Here is a 14,010-nt window from a genome sequence, read left to right as displayed (position 1 = left end):
CCTCGGTGGTTGCGGGCGTGTCTTCCTTAGACCGTCACTCCCACCTGCAGACGATTGAGCCCGTCTTCTCGTCCGCTGATCTTCATGCAGGGAAGAAACGTTGGTCTCAGGTCTCGAGACCGCTTAAACGTAGAGTTCAGTCAGCGAGTGCTCAGCCAGGTTGTAGTCATTGGCTCAGCTCCGACTCGCCTCTGTCATCGGTCGACTGTACTCCGCCCAAGAGGAGTAAGGTTCTGCCTATACAGACCCCGACTGTGACTTTACCTCAGTCTGTTATCGTTTCTGCCGACCCCAAGTGGACCCTGCTTCAGTCCATGCAAGTTCAGCTTTCGGACTTGATGCGTGAGTGTCGGGCTGAAAGTGTTGCACCGCCTGCACTCCCTCCACCTGTTCTCGCTCCGCCTGTGCTCGCCCAGCCTGCACCTGCTCCGCCTGTGCTCGCCCAGCCTGCACCTGCTCCGCCTGGTCGCAGCACCTTCTGCCAGGCGTACGATGTTGAACCACTTTCGGAGTTTGCTGTTCACAGTGTTGTTCAGCCTCAGCCTTCTTTAAGGCAACCCTTGCTTTGGGATCAGGAGAGTTACACTCTTCCTCCTCCTCCCCTTGCTGCTCCACCAGTGGTGCAACTCTCGGTTGGGGTACAACAACCTCTCCCCTCCGTGAGTCTGTCTGCTCAACCAACGCTGCACCAAGTTCAACCCTCATCTAGGCAAGCTCATCTACACCATGGACTTGCGCCTCAGGAGCCTCAGCTTGCTAGAACTTTACCTTGTTCTGCGCAGCCTCAACCTTCTCATGCTCCACTCATCTCTCAGGAACAGGAACGGACTACTCCGCCTCCGTCCTCCGCTCAGCTTGTGCAAGCCTTGGGTGCAACTCTTGCTAGGAGTCAACCTCCTTCACCCATGCACCTGCCTTCTGCTCCGACTGTTGTTCAGCCTATGCAGTCTGAACCTCAGGTTTTCCCTCAAGTTGAGGAAACCTCTGTTATTGTTCCTACCCGTTCTGACTCTGCGGTTCAGCATTCTGGTCCTTTTGCTTCGCTACCTTCTGCTGATGAAGTGTCGGATGATGAGGAGGCACATCTTGATCCCTCATCAGACGTGGAGGAGTCTAAGCTTTCTCCATTGTCTGTTGATTTTAGAAAGGTCTTGGCTCTACTCAGGGAGCTTTACCCTGACCACTTCGTCTCTGCTGTTCCCCGCTCTCCTCCATCTGAGTTTTCGCTAGGCGTACAACAAGCTAAGTCGAGCTATACTAAGCTTGTCCTAGCTAGATCCTCCAAGAGGGCCTTAAGGACCTTAGGGGAGTGGCTTCAGTCTAAACAACACCTGGGCAAGACTTCCTTCATGTTCCCTCCAACGAAGCTCGCTTCGAAAGGTTGCGTTTGGTATGCCACAGGGGAAGCACCAGGCTTGGGAGTTCCTGCCTCTGCCCAGGCTGACTTCTCAAGTCTGGTGGACTCGCCTAGGAGGACTGCGATGAGACGCTCGAAGGTTTGTTGGACCTTCTCAGACCTGGATCATCTTCTGAAAGGGTTGTTCAGAGCTTTCGAAATGTTCAACTTTCTCGACTGGTGCCTGGGAGCCCTCAGCAAGAAAACATCTCCTGCGGACAAAGACTCTGCCATGCTAATTATGTCCTGCATGGATAAGGCTATCAGGGATGGATCGGGTGAGCTAGCGTCGTTATTTGTATCAGGGGTGTTGAAGAAAAGGGAACAACTGTGTACCTTCCTCTCAGCCAGCATTACACCGTGCCAGCGGTCACAGCTCCTTTTTGCTCCACTCTCAAAGTTCCTCTTTCCCGAGGAGCTAGTTAAGGACTTGTCGGCTGCCCTGATACAGAAGGACACGCACGATCTTGTAGCCTCATCGGCTCGTAAGTCTAAGGTTACCACCTCTGTCCCCAAGACTTATCGCTCCCCAGTGGCTGATACCCCGGCCACTAGGTTCATACCGCCCTTTCGTGGTAGAGCCCCCAGCCGAGGAAGCTCCCGTCCAGACTCTCACAGGGGCAAGTCTAGGAAAGGACCCAGGACATCTAAGGGAAAGCACTGACTCTCAGATTCTCCAGACAACAGTAGGAGCCAGACTCAAGATCTTCTGGCAAGCCTGGGAGAAGAGAGGTGCAGACGCACAGTCTGTCAGTTGGCTGAGGTACGGTTACAGGATTCCATTCTGCCTCAAACCGCCTCTGACCACATCGCCCATCAACCTCTCTCCCAACTACAAAGAAGAGGACAAGAGGCTAGCATTGCAACAGGAGGTGTCGCTACTTGTGCAGAAGAAGGCAGTGGTTATAGTCCGGGACCATCAATCCCCGGGCTTCTACAACCGTCTCTTTCTTGTGGCCAAAAAGACAGGAGGTTGGAGACCGGTGCTGGACGTCAGCTCTCTCAACGAGTATGTCACCAAGCAGACGTTCACAATGGAGACGACCAAGTCGGTCTTAGCAGCGGTCAGACAGGAGGACTGGATGGTCTCCTTGGACTTGAAAGATGCATACTTTCACGTTCCCATTCATCCAGACTCCCAACCTTTCCTGAGATTCGTTTTCGGAAAGGTTGTCTATCAGTTCCAAGCCCTGTGTTTTGGCCTAAGCACAGCTCCTATGGTCTTTACTCATCTGATGAGGAATGTAGCGAAATTCCTGCACTTATCGAACATCAGAGCCTCCCTCTACCTAGACGACTGGCTGTTGAGAGCCTCCACGAGTCGTCGTTGTCTGGAGAACCTCTCTTGGACTTTAGATCTAATCAGAGACCTAGGTCTATTAGTCAATATAGAGAAATCTCAACTCATTCCCTCCCAATCCATTGTGTACCTGGGAATGGAGATTCAGAGTCGGGATTTTCGGGCTTTTCCATCGGCCCCCAGGATAAACCAAGCCCTAGAGTGCATCATGAGCATGCTGAAGAGGAGCAATTGCTCAGTGAGACAGTGGATGAGTCTCACAGGGACCCTCTCATCTCTGGCCCTGTTTGTCGAGCTAGGGAGACTCCACCTCCGCCCTCTTCAATTCCATCTTGCAGCTCATTGGGACAAGGGCTCGACTCTAGAAGCAGTCTCTATCCCTATCAACCAAGAGATGAAGACCACTCTCCAGTGGTGGAAGCACAATCTTCTTCTCAAGGAGGGTCTATCATTGGCCATCCAGACCCCCCATCTTCATCTCTTCTCGGATGCATCGGACTCGGGCTGGGGTGCGACCTTGGACGGACGGGAATGCTCAGGAGTATGGAACAAGGAACAAGGATTACTCCACATCAACTGCAAGGAACTGTTAGCGGTTCATCTTGCCCTGTTGAACCTCAAGTCCCTCCTGCTAGGCAAAGTGGTGGAGGTGAATTCAGACAACACCACAGCCTTGGCTTACATCTCCAAGCAAGGAGGGACCCATTCGAGGAGCCTTTACGAGATCGCAAGGGACCTCCTCATTTGGTCAAGAGGACTAAACCTCACACTGGTCACGAGGTTCATCCAGGGCGATATGAATGTTTCAGCGGATCGCCTCAGCAGAAGGAATCAGGTCATTCCCACGGAATGGACCCTCCACAAGAGTGTGTGCAACAGACTTTGGACCTTGTGGGGTCAACCTACCATAGACCTGTTTGCCACCTCCATCACCAAGAGACTTCCGCTTTATTGTTCCCCTGTTCCAGACCCTGCAGCGGTTCATGTAGATGCTTTTCTTCTGAACTGGTCCCATCTCGACCTGTACGCATTCCCTCCGTTCAAGATTATAAACAAAGTTCTGCAGAAATTAGTCTCGCACGAAGGGACACGGCTGACGCTGGTTGCTCCCCTTTGGCCTGCAAGAGAATGGTACACAGAGGTACTTCAATGGCTAGTCGACTTCCCCAGGACTCTACCTCTAAGAGTGGACCTTCTACGTCAACCACACGTAGACAGGTTGCACCCAAACCTCCACGCTCTTCGACTGACTGCCTTCAGACTGTCGAAAGATTCGCTAGAGCTAGAGGCTTTTCGAAGGAGGCAGCCAGTGCGATTGCCAGAGCTAGAAGAATTTCCACTCGTAGAGTCTACCAGTCTAAGTGGGAGGTCTTCTGAAGCTGGTGTAGAGCCAATTCAATATCCTCTACCAATACCTCTGTGATCCAAATAGCTGACTTCCTTCTTCATCTTAGGAATGAGAGATCCCTTTCAACATCTACGATTAAAGGGTATAGGAGCATGTTGGCCTCAGTCCTCCGCCACAGGGGTTTGGACCTGTCTTCCAACAAGGACCTTCAAGACATTCTCAAGTCTTTTGAGACGTCTAAAGAACGTCGTCTTTCCACTCCAGGCTGGAATCTAGACGTAGTCTTAAGGTTCCTTATGACATCTAGGTTCGAACCTCTCCAGTCAGCTTCCTTCAAGGATCTTACCCTCAAGACTGCTTTTCTCGTTTGCCTTGCAACAGCTAAGAGAGTCAGTGAGGTTCATGCCTTCAGCAAGAACATTGGTTTCACAACCGAATCAGCTACATGTTCTTTTCAGCTTGGATTCCTAGCAAAGAACGAGCTTCCTTCACGTCCTTGGCCTAGATCGTTCGAAATACCTAGCCTCTCCAACATGGTAGGTAACGAACTAGAGAGAGTTCTTTGCCCTGTCAGAGCTCTCAAATATTATCTGAAGAGGTCTAAACTTATTCGAGGACAGTCAGAAGCCTTATGGTGTGCCATCAAGAAACCCTCGAGACCCATGTCCAAGAATGGGCTTTCGTACTATATAAGGCTTCTGATCAGAGAAGCACATTCTCACTTAAAGGAGGAAGACCTTGCATTGCTGAAGGTAAGGACCCACGAAGTAAGAGCTGTAGCTACTTCGTTGGCCTTTAATAAAAACTGTTCTCTGCAGAGCATTATGGATGCAACCTATTGGAGGAGCAAGTCAGTGTTTGCATCATTTTATCTGAAAGATGTCCAGTCTCTTTACGAGAACTGCTACACCCTGGGACCATTCGTAGCAGCGAGTGCAGTAGTAGGTGAGGGCTCAGCCACTACATTCCCTTAATCCCATAACCTTTTTAACCTTTCTCTTGAATACTTTTATTGTTGTTTTTATGGTTGTTACGGTAGGCTAAGAAGCCTTCCGCATCCTTGGATTTGGCGGGTGGTCTATTCATTCTTGAGAAGCGCCTGGGTTAAAGGTTTGGTAGAGGTCCTTTAGTAGGGTTGCAACCCCTTGTACTTTGGCACCTTTGGGTTGATTCAGCCTCCAAGAGGAACGCTGCGCTCAGTAAGGAAGACGAACTTTAAATAAAAGGCAGAGTAACGGTTCTATTCGACTTCCTTACCAGGTACTTATTATTTCATTGTTATTTGAGATAACTGTTATATGAAATTTGGGATACTTAGCTATCCTTTAATCATGTACACTGGTTTTCACCCACCTCCCTGGGTGTGAATCAGCTACATGATTATCGGGTAAGTTTAATATTGAAAAATGTTATTTTTATTAATAAAATAAATTTTTGAATATACTTACCCGATAATCATGATTTAATCGACCCTCCCTTTCCTCCCCAGAGAGAACCAGTGGACCGAGGAATAATTGAGGAGGTGTCAACAACAAATGATTGAGTACCTGGCCACAGGTGGCGCTGGTAAGTACACCCCCTTCTAGTATTGTGATAGCTGGCGTATCCCTCCATAGAATTCTGTCGGGCAACGGAGTTGACAGCTACATGATTATCGGGTAAGTATATTCAAAAATTTATTTTATTAATAAAAATAACATATTTGCAGTTCTAATTAACAAAGTACATATATTGATTTTCTAGATGCCTAAAGGTTTCCTGTAATAATTAAAAATGAATGGGCAAAATAACAAATTTTAGTAAGCAATATATTATACAATATATAATAAAACATATTGTTTCCTAGCAAATTCTAACTTAGTATATAAGCACAGTCAAGTAGGCCTTACACTTGAGAAAGGAGTTTTCTGTATTTACGAACTACTTTATGCAGCCGAAATCTCCCTCTGGCGACCTGTTTCCATTACCAATGTTATAAACTTCCACGAACTGATCTTTTGGATGTTGCTTGATAACTCTTACCCAAAAACACATTCGTAATGTGTACAACTATAAAATAAACTTCCGAAATATCTTCACATTTACGACCTCCTGAAATAAGAAAATTTACATGGTCCTTCAATAAAACCAATGTTTTTGAGTTTCAAGGATGCTATTGACCTTAATACTTTATATGTATCAAAGAGACTGTGGCCCTTCCTTAATTTAATATCAAAGTGAAAGTGGCTTTTACTACTCAGTATCAAAGAGACTGTGGCTCTTACTTCTCAGTATCAAAGAGACCGTGCCTCTTACTGCTCAGTAGCAAAGAGAGGGCTTTTACAACTCAGTATCAGAGACTTGGCTCTTAATACTCAATATAAAAGAGAATGTGGCTCTTACTACTCAGTATCAAGGAGGCTTTGGCTCTTACTAGCCAACTCAGTATCAAAGACTGTGGGTCTCACCATTCAGTATCAAAGAGGCTGTGGCTCTTACTACTCAGTATCAAGGAGGCTTTGGCTCTTACTAGCCTACTCAGTATCAAAGACTGTGGGTCTCACTACTCAGTATCAAAGAGGCTGTGGCTCTTACTATTCAGTATCAAAGAGACTGTGGCTCTTACTACTCAATATCAAAGAGACTGTGGCTCTCACTACTCAGTATCAAAGAGACAGTGGCTCTTACTTCTCAGTATCAAAGAACCTGTGGCTCTTACTACTCAGTATCAGAGAGACTGTTGCTCTTAATACTCAGTATCAAAGAGACTGTGGCTCTTACTACTTAGTGTTAAAGAGACTGTGGTTTGTACTACTCGGTATCAAGGAGGCTTTGGCTCTTACTAGCCTACTCAGTATCAAAGACTCAAAGACTGTGGGTCTCAATACTCAGTATCAAAGAGACTGTCACTCTTACTACTCAGTATCAAATAGACTGTGGCTCTTACTATTCAGTATCATAAAAAGAGACTGGCTCTCACTGTTCAGTATCAAATAGACTTTGGCTCTCACTATTCAGTATCAAAGAGACCGTGGCTCTCACTACTCAGTATCAAAGAGACTGTGGTGCTTACTACTCAGTATCAAAGAGACTGTGGTGCTTACTACTCAGTATCAAAGAGACTGTGGTGCTTACTACTCAGTATCAAAGAGACTGTGGTGCTTACTACTCAGTATCAAAGAGACTGTGGTGCTTACTACTCAGTATCAAAGAAACTATTTCCTAGTTTCCTTTAGTTTTAATCCAGTCTTCTAAATAATGTTAATGGGTAGAATTTATGCACATCATATAAATTCCCTTAGCTCCTTGATAATATAATTCTTAACACCAATTTTTATTTATTTAATAAGATCAAAACAAGTTACAGGAAAGGAGGAAAGGCTATACTAAAAAGAAGTACCCAAGACGAAATATTGAAAATAAACAGGTTTCTTCTCTTAAGAGTGCCTAGTGCCCGCAATATGAACAGACATTAGGAAGCAACATAGAGAGAACAGAGTTGAGAATGTTTAGGGGGATTATAGTAATATCACTACTAGAAAGATTGGAATATGATGAAATAAGAATGGCAGGAATAGTAATAATTACAGAGGTGATAAGAGTGTCACAACTGAGATGGTATGGTCATGTGTTGAGGATGGATGGTGGGGAGGGATTGAGGAGGGCTTGGGAGGAACCTGTTAAGGGGGAATGATTGAGAGGGAGGCAGAGAATTAGATGGCGGGATAAGGTGAAGGATGATATGGAGATAAGATGTTGGTGGAAGAGGATGCCTTTGATAGAAGGCATTGGAGAGGGTGCATCAGGCAACCAACCCCTTAATGTAGGGATAATGTGAAGGATGATATGGAGAGAAGATATTTGGTGGAAGAGGATGCCTTTGATAGAAGGCATTGGAGAGGACGCAGCAGGCAACCGACCCCTTAATGTAGGGATAAAGGTAGATAGGGAGATAATGTGAAGGATGATATGGAGAGGAGATATTTGGTGGAAGAGGATGCCTTTGATAAAAGGCATTGGAGAGGAAATATCAGGCAACCGACCCTTTAATGTAGGGATAAAGGTGGGAAGGAAGAAACTGAATTTGAAAATGGGTATCAGCCTTGTAGTGGAGGGTCAAAGTTATACATAGCAATTAATACATAATTCAAAGCACAATTAATTCAAGTGGATTACTTCAAACAACAAAAATCTATCTCCGATGAATGATGGAAAAACGCAGTGACATCCTGAGGACATTATCCAGAAAATACAGTTTAATAGTGTTATTATATTTGCAAGGTATCGTCATATTTTGCCAGGTAATGTAATTATAGAGTAAGTGTGTTAGTTAACAGGAAAATTGCCTCTCTTCCAATCGGGTTAATCTCGTAACTATAACCTATAAAAACATCACAACTTTAAATCCTAGCTTTAATATTATTGGTACTTTTTATACAGTTCATTTTTCACAATGATTTGCAAATTTAAATAAAATATTTATGTATATATTAAGTTATCTTTTGGCTGAAATACATTATATTTTCCTTTTGAAGCCTACCAATGTCATTCGTGATAAATTTCGAAAGATAAAATGTTTTGATAATGTAAAGCTGAGACACGAGATGGAACGTTTCTACTCACAATCTAAAGCCTACACATAAACATTGTTTATCCATGTCTAAACGTATAAACATACACATGTCATGGCACATCCACATACACATCCACAAATACCCAATTATCATACAACCCATTCTTGCTCGGACATCAATTTGGACATTAAAGGTATTTGTAAAATATCTTATAGGCTCCTCGTAACAAAAAAAAAACGAAAAAAAAATAACATGTGTAAATGCACAATATTAGGACATCCAAGCGTGTCTATGAGTATTGCATTAGGATATCCTTGCATGTACATTTCCCCTATATAATAGAGATCAAGTGTCTGATAATAACACGAAAGTGCTTGGTCAGTTTTTCGTTTCATTTCTCCTCCCGGCCTGTTGATATGTGTGTGTGTGTATATATATATATATATATATATATATATATATATATATATATATATATATACATATACATATGTATATGTATACATATATACACACACACACACACACACACATATATATATATATATATATATATATATATATACGTGTGTGTGTATATATGTATACATACATATATATATATATATATATATATATATATATATATATATATATACATATATATACTGTATATATATACATATATATGCATATATATATATATATATATATATATATATCGGGCACGCTCAGCTCTCCCCATCCCTCGGGTTTGGGAAGGAGGGAGTAGTCATACATTGATAAGACGGAGTGCTTGTACATATCTACCTAAATATCTAGCCGTCACCTTTGACGTGTCATGTACCAAGTAAGTATTATATTAAGACATCCAGTTGCATATGTATACAGGACATTACTACATCCTATTATACAACATAACCATTATATCCCATAATAGCGTATCCATACGCCCTGCATTGGAACATCCCAAAGAACCTAAAATAAGATCGAAACAAGACCTTCTCTCTGCCTTTGCATCTTGATCATTCAATAATCCGGGCGGAATCAACAAAGCAAGAAGGGATGGCTTGGAGCCCCAGCGGCGGTGGGAGGCAAATCCAATTTGTTGTCTCTGATGAGTAATAAACGCATCGTTTCTCACAATCAGGATACGGACAATATTGCCATTGGCTCGCTGAGGGGGGGGGGTTAATTTGAGGCTTTTTACTAAGGGGATTATTACTATGACTTGGTCATTTAATATTGTCTAGTAGAGACTATTTTGAAATTTCGATTTATTTTTATTCAAAGGGGAGTTTCAACGATTCATCACAATGTATGTATGTATATATATATATATATATATATATATAAATCCACGTCTATTCTATCGTCTAAAATTCTTAATGCCAGATTTCAATCTGGTAAATTGGGTGACAATATAGAGGACACATTGGACTTTATAACTAAACCCAGGGATTTATTACTAGTGTAGGAAGAAGACCACAGGGAATGAATAGAAGATACACGGAGTCATTACAAGAAAGCGAAAGGAGTCGACGAGGGTGATCTCTCTCTCTCTCTCTCTCTCTCTCTCTCTCTCTCTCTCTCTCTGTGTGTGTATGTGTGTGTTTATGTGTAATGCACTAATAAAATTTTGAAGTCAAGCAAAAATATCAGGTCCTCCCAAAGTCTGTCAGATATAACTCTCTCTCTCTCTCTCTCTCTCTCTCTCTCTCTCTCTCTGCAACGCAAAAATAAAATCTTTGAAGCCATACACAAAAATATCAGGTCGTCCAAAATTCTGTCAGATACAACTCTCTCTCTCTCTCTCTCTCTCTCTCTCTCTCTCTCTGTGTAACGCACAAATAAGATTTTTGAAGCCATGCAAAAATATCAGAACGTCCAAAATTTTCAGATATAATCTCTCTCTCTCTCTCTCTCTCTCTCTCTCTCTCTCTCTCTCTCTCTCAACGTACCTTGACCTTGCCAGCATCTGAACAGATGAAGACCCTGTCCCCATGAAGAATGAGGCTCTCAATGTCACTGCCGGGTACAGGCCCAATGCCCTCTAGCTTCTTAGGCCTCACGTACTGCAAACATCGTCCTTTTATCAAAAAGCATTGCATCGTTTTATTGTAAATTATTATTCATATTCATAATTAGTTATAATTTTTTTGGTATCATAATATTCATTTATTTGTATTCCAGTTTTTCCTTAACTTTATATTGGAAAAATCGGGCATTTTTAAAGGACGTAGCAGCTCATTTTTTTTTTATTTTTTTAAGGAAATGTAACTCTTATAATTTATTCAACTTTCGGGGCTGATTCAAATATACGGGGAAACTTAAATACGTTTTTAAATACTATAGCCAATTCATTTTAGTGAGGCAGATTTGCACCGACTCGCTCGCAGGGGTGCCCTTTTAACTGGAAAAGTTTCCTGATCGCCGATTGGTTGGACGAGATAATTCTAACCAATCAGATAGCAGGAAAGTTTTCCGAGCTAAAAGAGCACTACTGCGAGTATATAATTATAGTCTTGTCTATCATCTGTTCTTCTATGCCTTTATCAGCTAAAATTAATACCATCCAAAAGTACATTCAAAGCAATGAGCAATACTCTCTCTCTCTCTCTCTCTCTCTCTCTCTCTCTCTCTCTCTCTCTCTCTCGTGAGTGTTGTATGCGTACTCTGGTACAGTTGGACACAGGAATTTCGGCCACATCTCATTTTGATTAAGTACATCCTATCACACCCTTATTGCACTATCTGTTCGGTTACTCACCTCCTCTGAGGAAATTTAAAAGTTTAAAGGCCGCTCATGAATGTCAGAGGCAAGGGACAGTGACATTGCCCTAGGAAGCAGGTCAGTGCCCTTGAGCCTGACCATAAATACATCTGATCAGCACCCAAGCCAGGCTCCATCCAAACTAATACCAGGGAGGACCAGGTAATGGCTGCTGATAACTCAGTAGGTAATCTGTAGGCTCCCCCAAACCTACCACCCTTAGCTCATATGGATGGCGAGGTTGCAGGGACCAAAAGAACTAACGAGTTTGAGCAGGACTTGAACCCCAGTCTGGCAATCATCAAGCAGAGATGTTACCAATAGGCCACCACAACCAGGAATTCCTGTGTCCAACTGTACATAACACGAATATAGCGGTTGTGGTGGCCAATGTGGTAACGTCCCTAATTGATGAACGCCAGACTGTGGTTAGAGTCCCGCTCAAACTCGTTAGTTCCTTTGGTCGCTATAACCTCACCATCCTTGTGAGCTAAGGATGGGGATTTGAGGGAACCTATAGATCTATCTGCTGAGTCATCAGTAGCCATTGCCTGGATATCCTTGGTCCTAGCTTGGGTAAAGAGGGGGCTTGGGCGCTGATCATATTATGGTCAGTCTCTAGGGCACTGTCTTGCTTGATAGGGTAATGTCAATGTCCATTGCCTCTGCCATTCATGAGCGGCCTTTAAACCGAAGTTATGGCCATTTTTATTCGGTGCATATCACAATACCCAAACAAAAGGGAAGAACTAAACTGCAGTTTTATCTACGACTGGATTCTATCAAAACTAAAAAAACCACTGATGAAACTTGAGTATTCAAAATGACTTAAAACTCCAGTACTGAGATCGACCTGGTGTATCCTACTTTACAATAATCCATGAATAATGAGACTTGGTGAATATAATGAAAGTGAATGATGAAAAATCAAGAAATTATTCGTAATTCCATAGTCATAGGTCATGTTAGCATATGCGAACATTGTGGAGCAAATATAACTTATATCCATGAAAGAAATCATATCAGTTATTTAGAATCAAAATGACGCAAAACTAACTAAAAATTGAATTTTAAATGTTACAAAACTAGTGTTATCTCAATTAAACTGGAATTATTTCTAACATACCACATAGAAAATTCATTTCAAGTCATTTACGCAAAACTACAGAAATATTAAGTCTTGCTAAAGGTTGAGGATATAAATGAATTAATAGCATGCCTTATTCTAACCTTCTGGTCTACTGGTCTGACATTATAGCCTATCCGTCAACTGGCTTGGCTGTTTAACCTAGCACTCTGTTCATATAGGTTAATTCAAACTTGCCTTCTACTGGCATGGTCTATTATAACCCTATTTTCTAGTGAAATGACCCGTTATAACCCCATTGTCAACTGCTATGTCCTGTTATAACCCTACTGTCTACTAGTATAACCTATTATGACCTTACTGTTTACTGGCATGTTCTTTTATAACACTACTTTCTACTAATATAACCTATTATATCCCTACTATCTACTGGCATGTCCGTTTACAAACCTACTTTATAGTTGTATAACCTATGATAACACTACAGTCTACTGGCATGTCCTTTTAAATAGCCTATCATAACCCTATGTTTTACAAGAATTGCCAATCTTAATCCAATTGTCTACTGACATAAACTATCAAGACCCCCATTATCTACTAACATTGCCTATTATAGCAACAATGTCTACTGGTATAACCTAATATAAACCTATTGTCTGCTGTCAAAATAACTTTTAATCCTATTGCCTACTATTATGACTTTTAATAACCCTATTGTCTACTGGCATGATCTATTATAACCATATTGTCTACTAGCATGACCTTTTATAACCATATTATCTACTGAAATGGTCTATTATAACCATTTGTCTACTAGTATAACCTACAATAACAATATTGTCTACTGGCATGACATAATATAACCCTGTTTACTTCCACTACCTGCAATAACCTTATAAGCTCCTGGCATGACAACTCAACCAAATGTCTATTGGCAAAACCACTTTTAACCATCCCAACTTCTGGCATGACTTAACCTTGCCATCTCTTGGAATGACTTTCATTTGCTTTGCCAATTTACTGGCATGACCTACTTTAAACTTGCCTCTCTAATGGCATGACCTATTTTAAACTTGCCTTCCAATGGCACGACCTATTCTAAACTTTCCCTTTAATAGCATGACCTACATTAGACTTACCATCTAATTGCATGACCTACTCTAAACTTGCCCTGTAATAGCATGACCTACCTTAAACTTGTCCTCTAATGGCATGACCTACTTTAAACTTGCCCTCTAATGGCATGACCTACTATAAACGTGCCCTCTAACGGCACGACCTACTTTAAACTTACCATCTAATAGCATGACCTACTCTAAACTTGCCCTCTAATAGCATGACCTACTTTAAACTAACCATCTAATAGCATGACCTACTTTAAACTTGCCTCTCTAATGACATGACCTACTTTAAACTTTCCCTCTAATGGCACGACCTACTTTAAACTTACCATCTAATAGCATGACCTACTATAAACTTGCCCTCTAATGGCATGACCTACTTTAAACTTGCCCTCTAATAACATGACCTACTATAAACTAGCCCTATAGTGACACGACCTACTTTAAACTTGC

At 42.3% G+C, this 14,010-nt stretch overlaps 1 protein-coding gene across 3 annotated transcripts in view; it reads right to left on the bottom strand.

The window, feature by feature from the left end:
* Positions 1–14,010, bottom strand: part of LOC137617050 (myosin heavy chain kinase C) — a 47,426-nt gene that overhangs the window by 11,850 nt on the left and 21,566 nt on the right. For 2 of the 3 annotated variants that reach the window (XM_068346897.1, XM_068346898.1), the window contains exon 3: positions 10,538–10,651. The exons of the other annotated variant lie outside the window; for it this stretch is intronic. In XM_068346897.1, the coding sequence (XP_068202998.1) occupies positions 10,538–10,651 (114 nt within the window). The remainder of the gene's footprint in view (positions 1–10,537; positions 10,652–14,010) is intronic. 3 annotated transcript variants of the gene reach the window in all.

The sequence above is a fragment of the Palaemon carinicauda genome, chromosome 23, assembly GCF_036898095.1.
Source record: "Palaemon carinicauda isolate YSFRI2023 chromosome 23, ASM3689809v2, whole genome shotgun sequence".
Taxonomy (NCBI): domain Eukaryota; kingdom Metazoa; phylum Arthropoda; class Malacostraca; order Decapoda; family Palaemonidae; genus Palaemon; species Palaemon carinicauda.
Note: the sequence above shows the minus strand (reverse complement) of the source record. Positions and strands in the feature narration are given on the sequence as shown.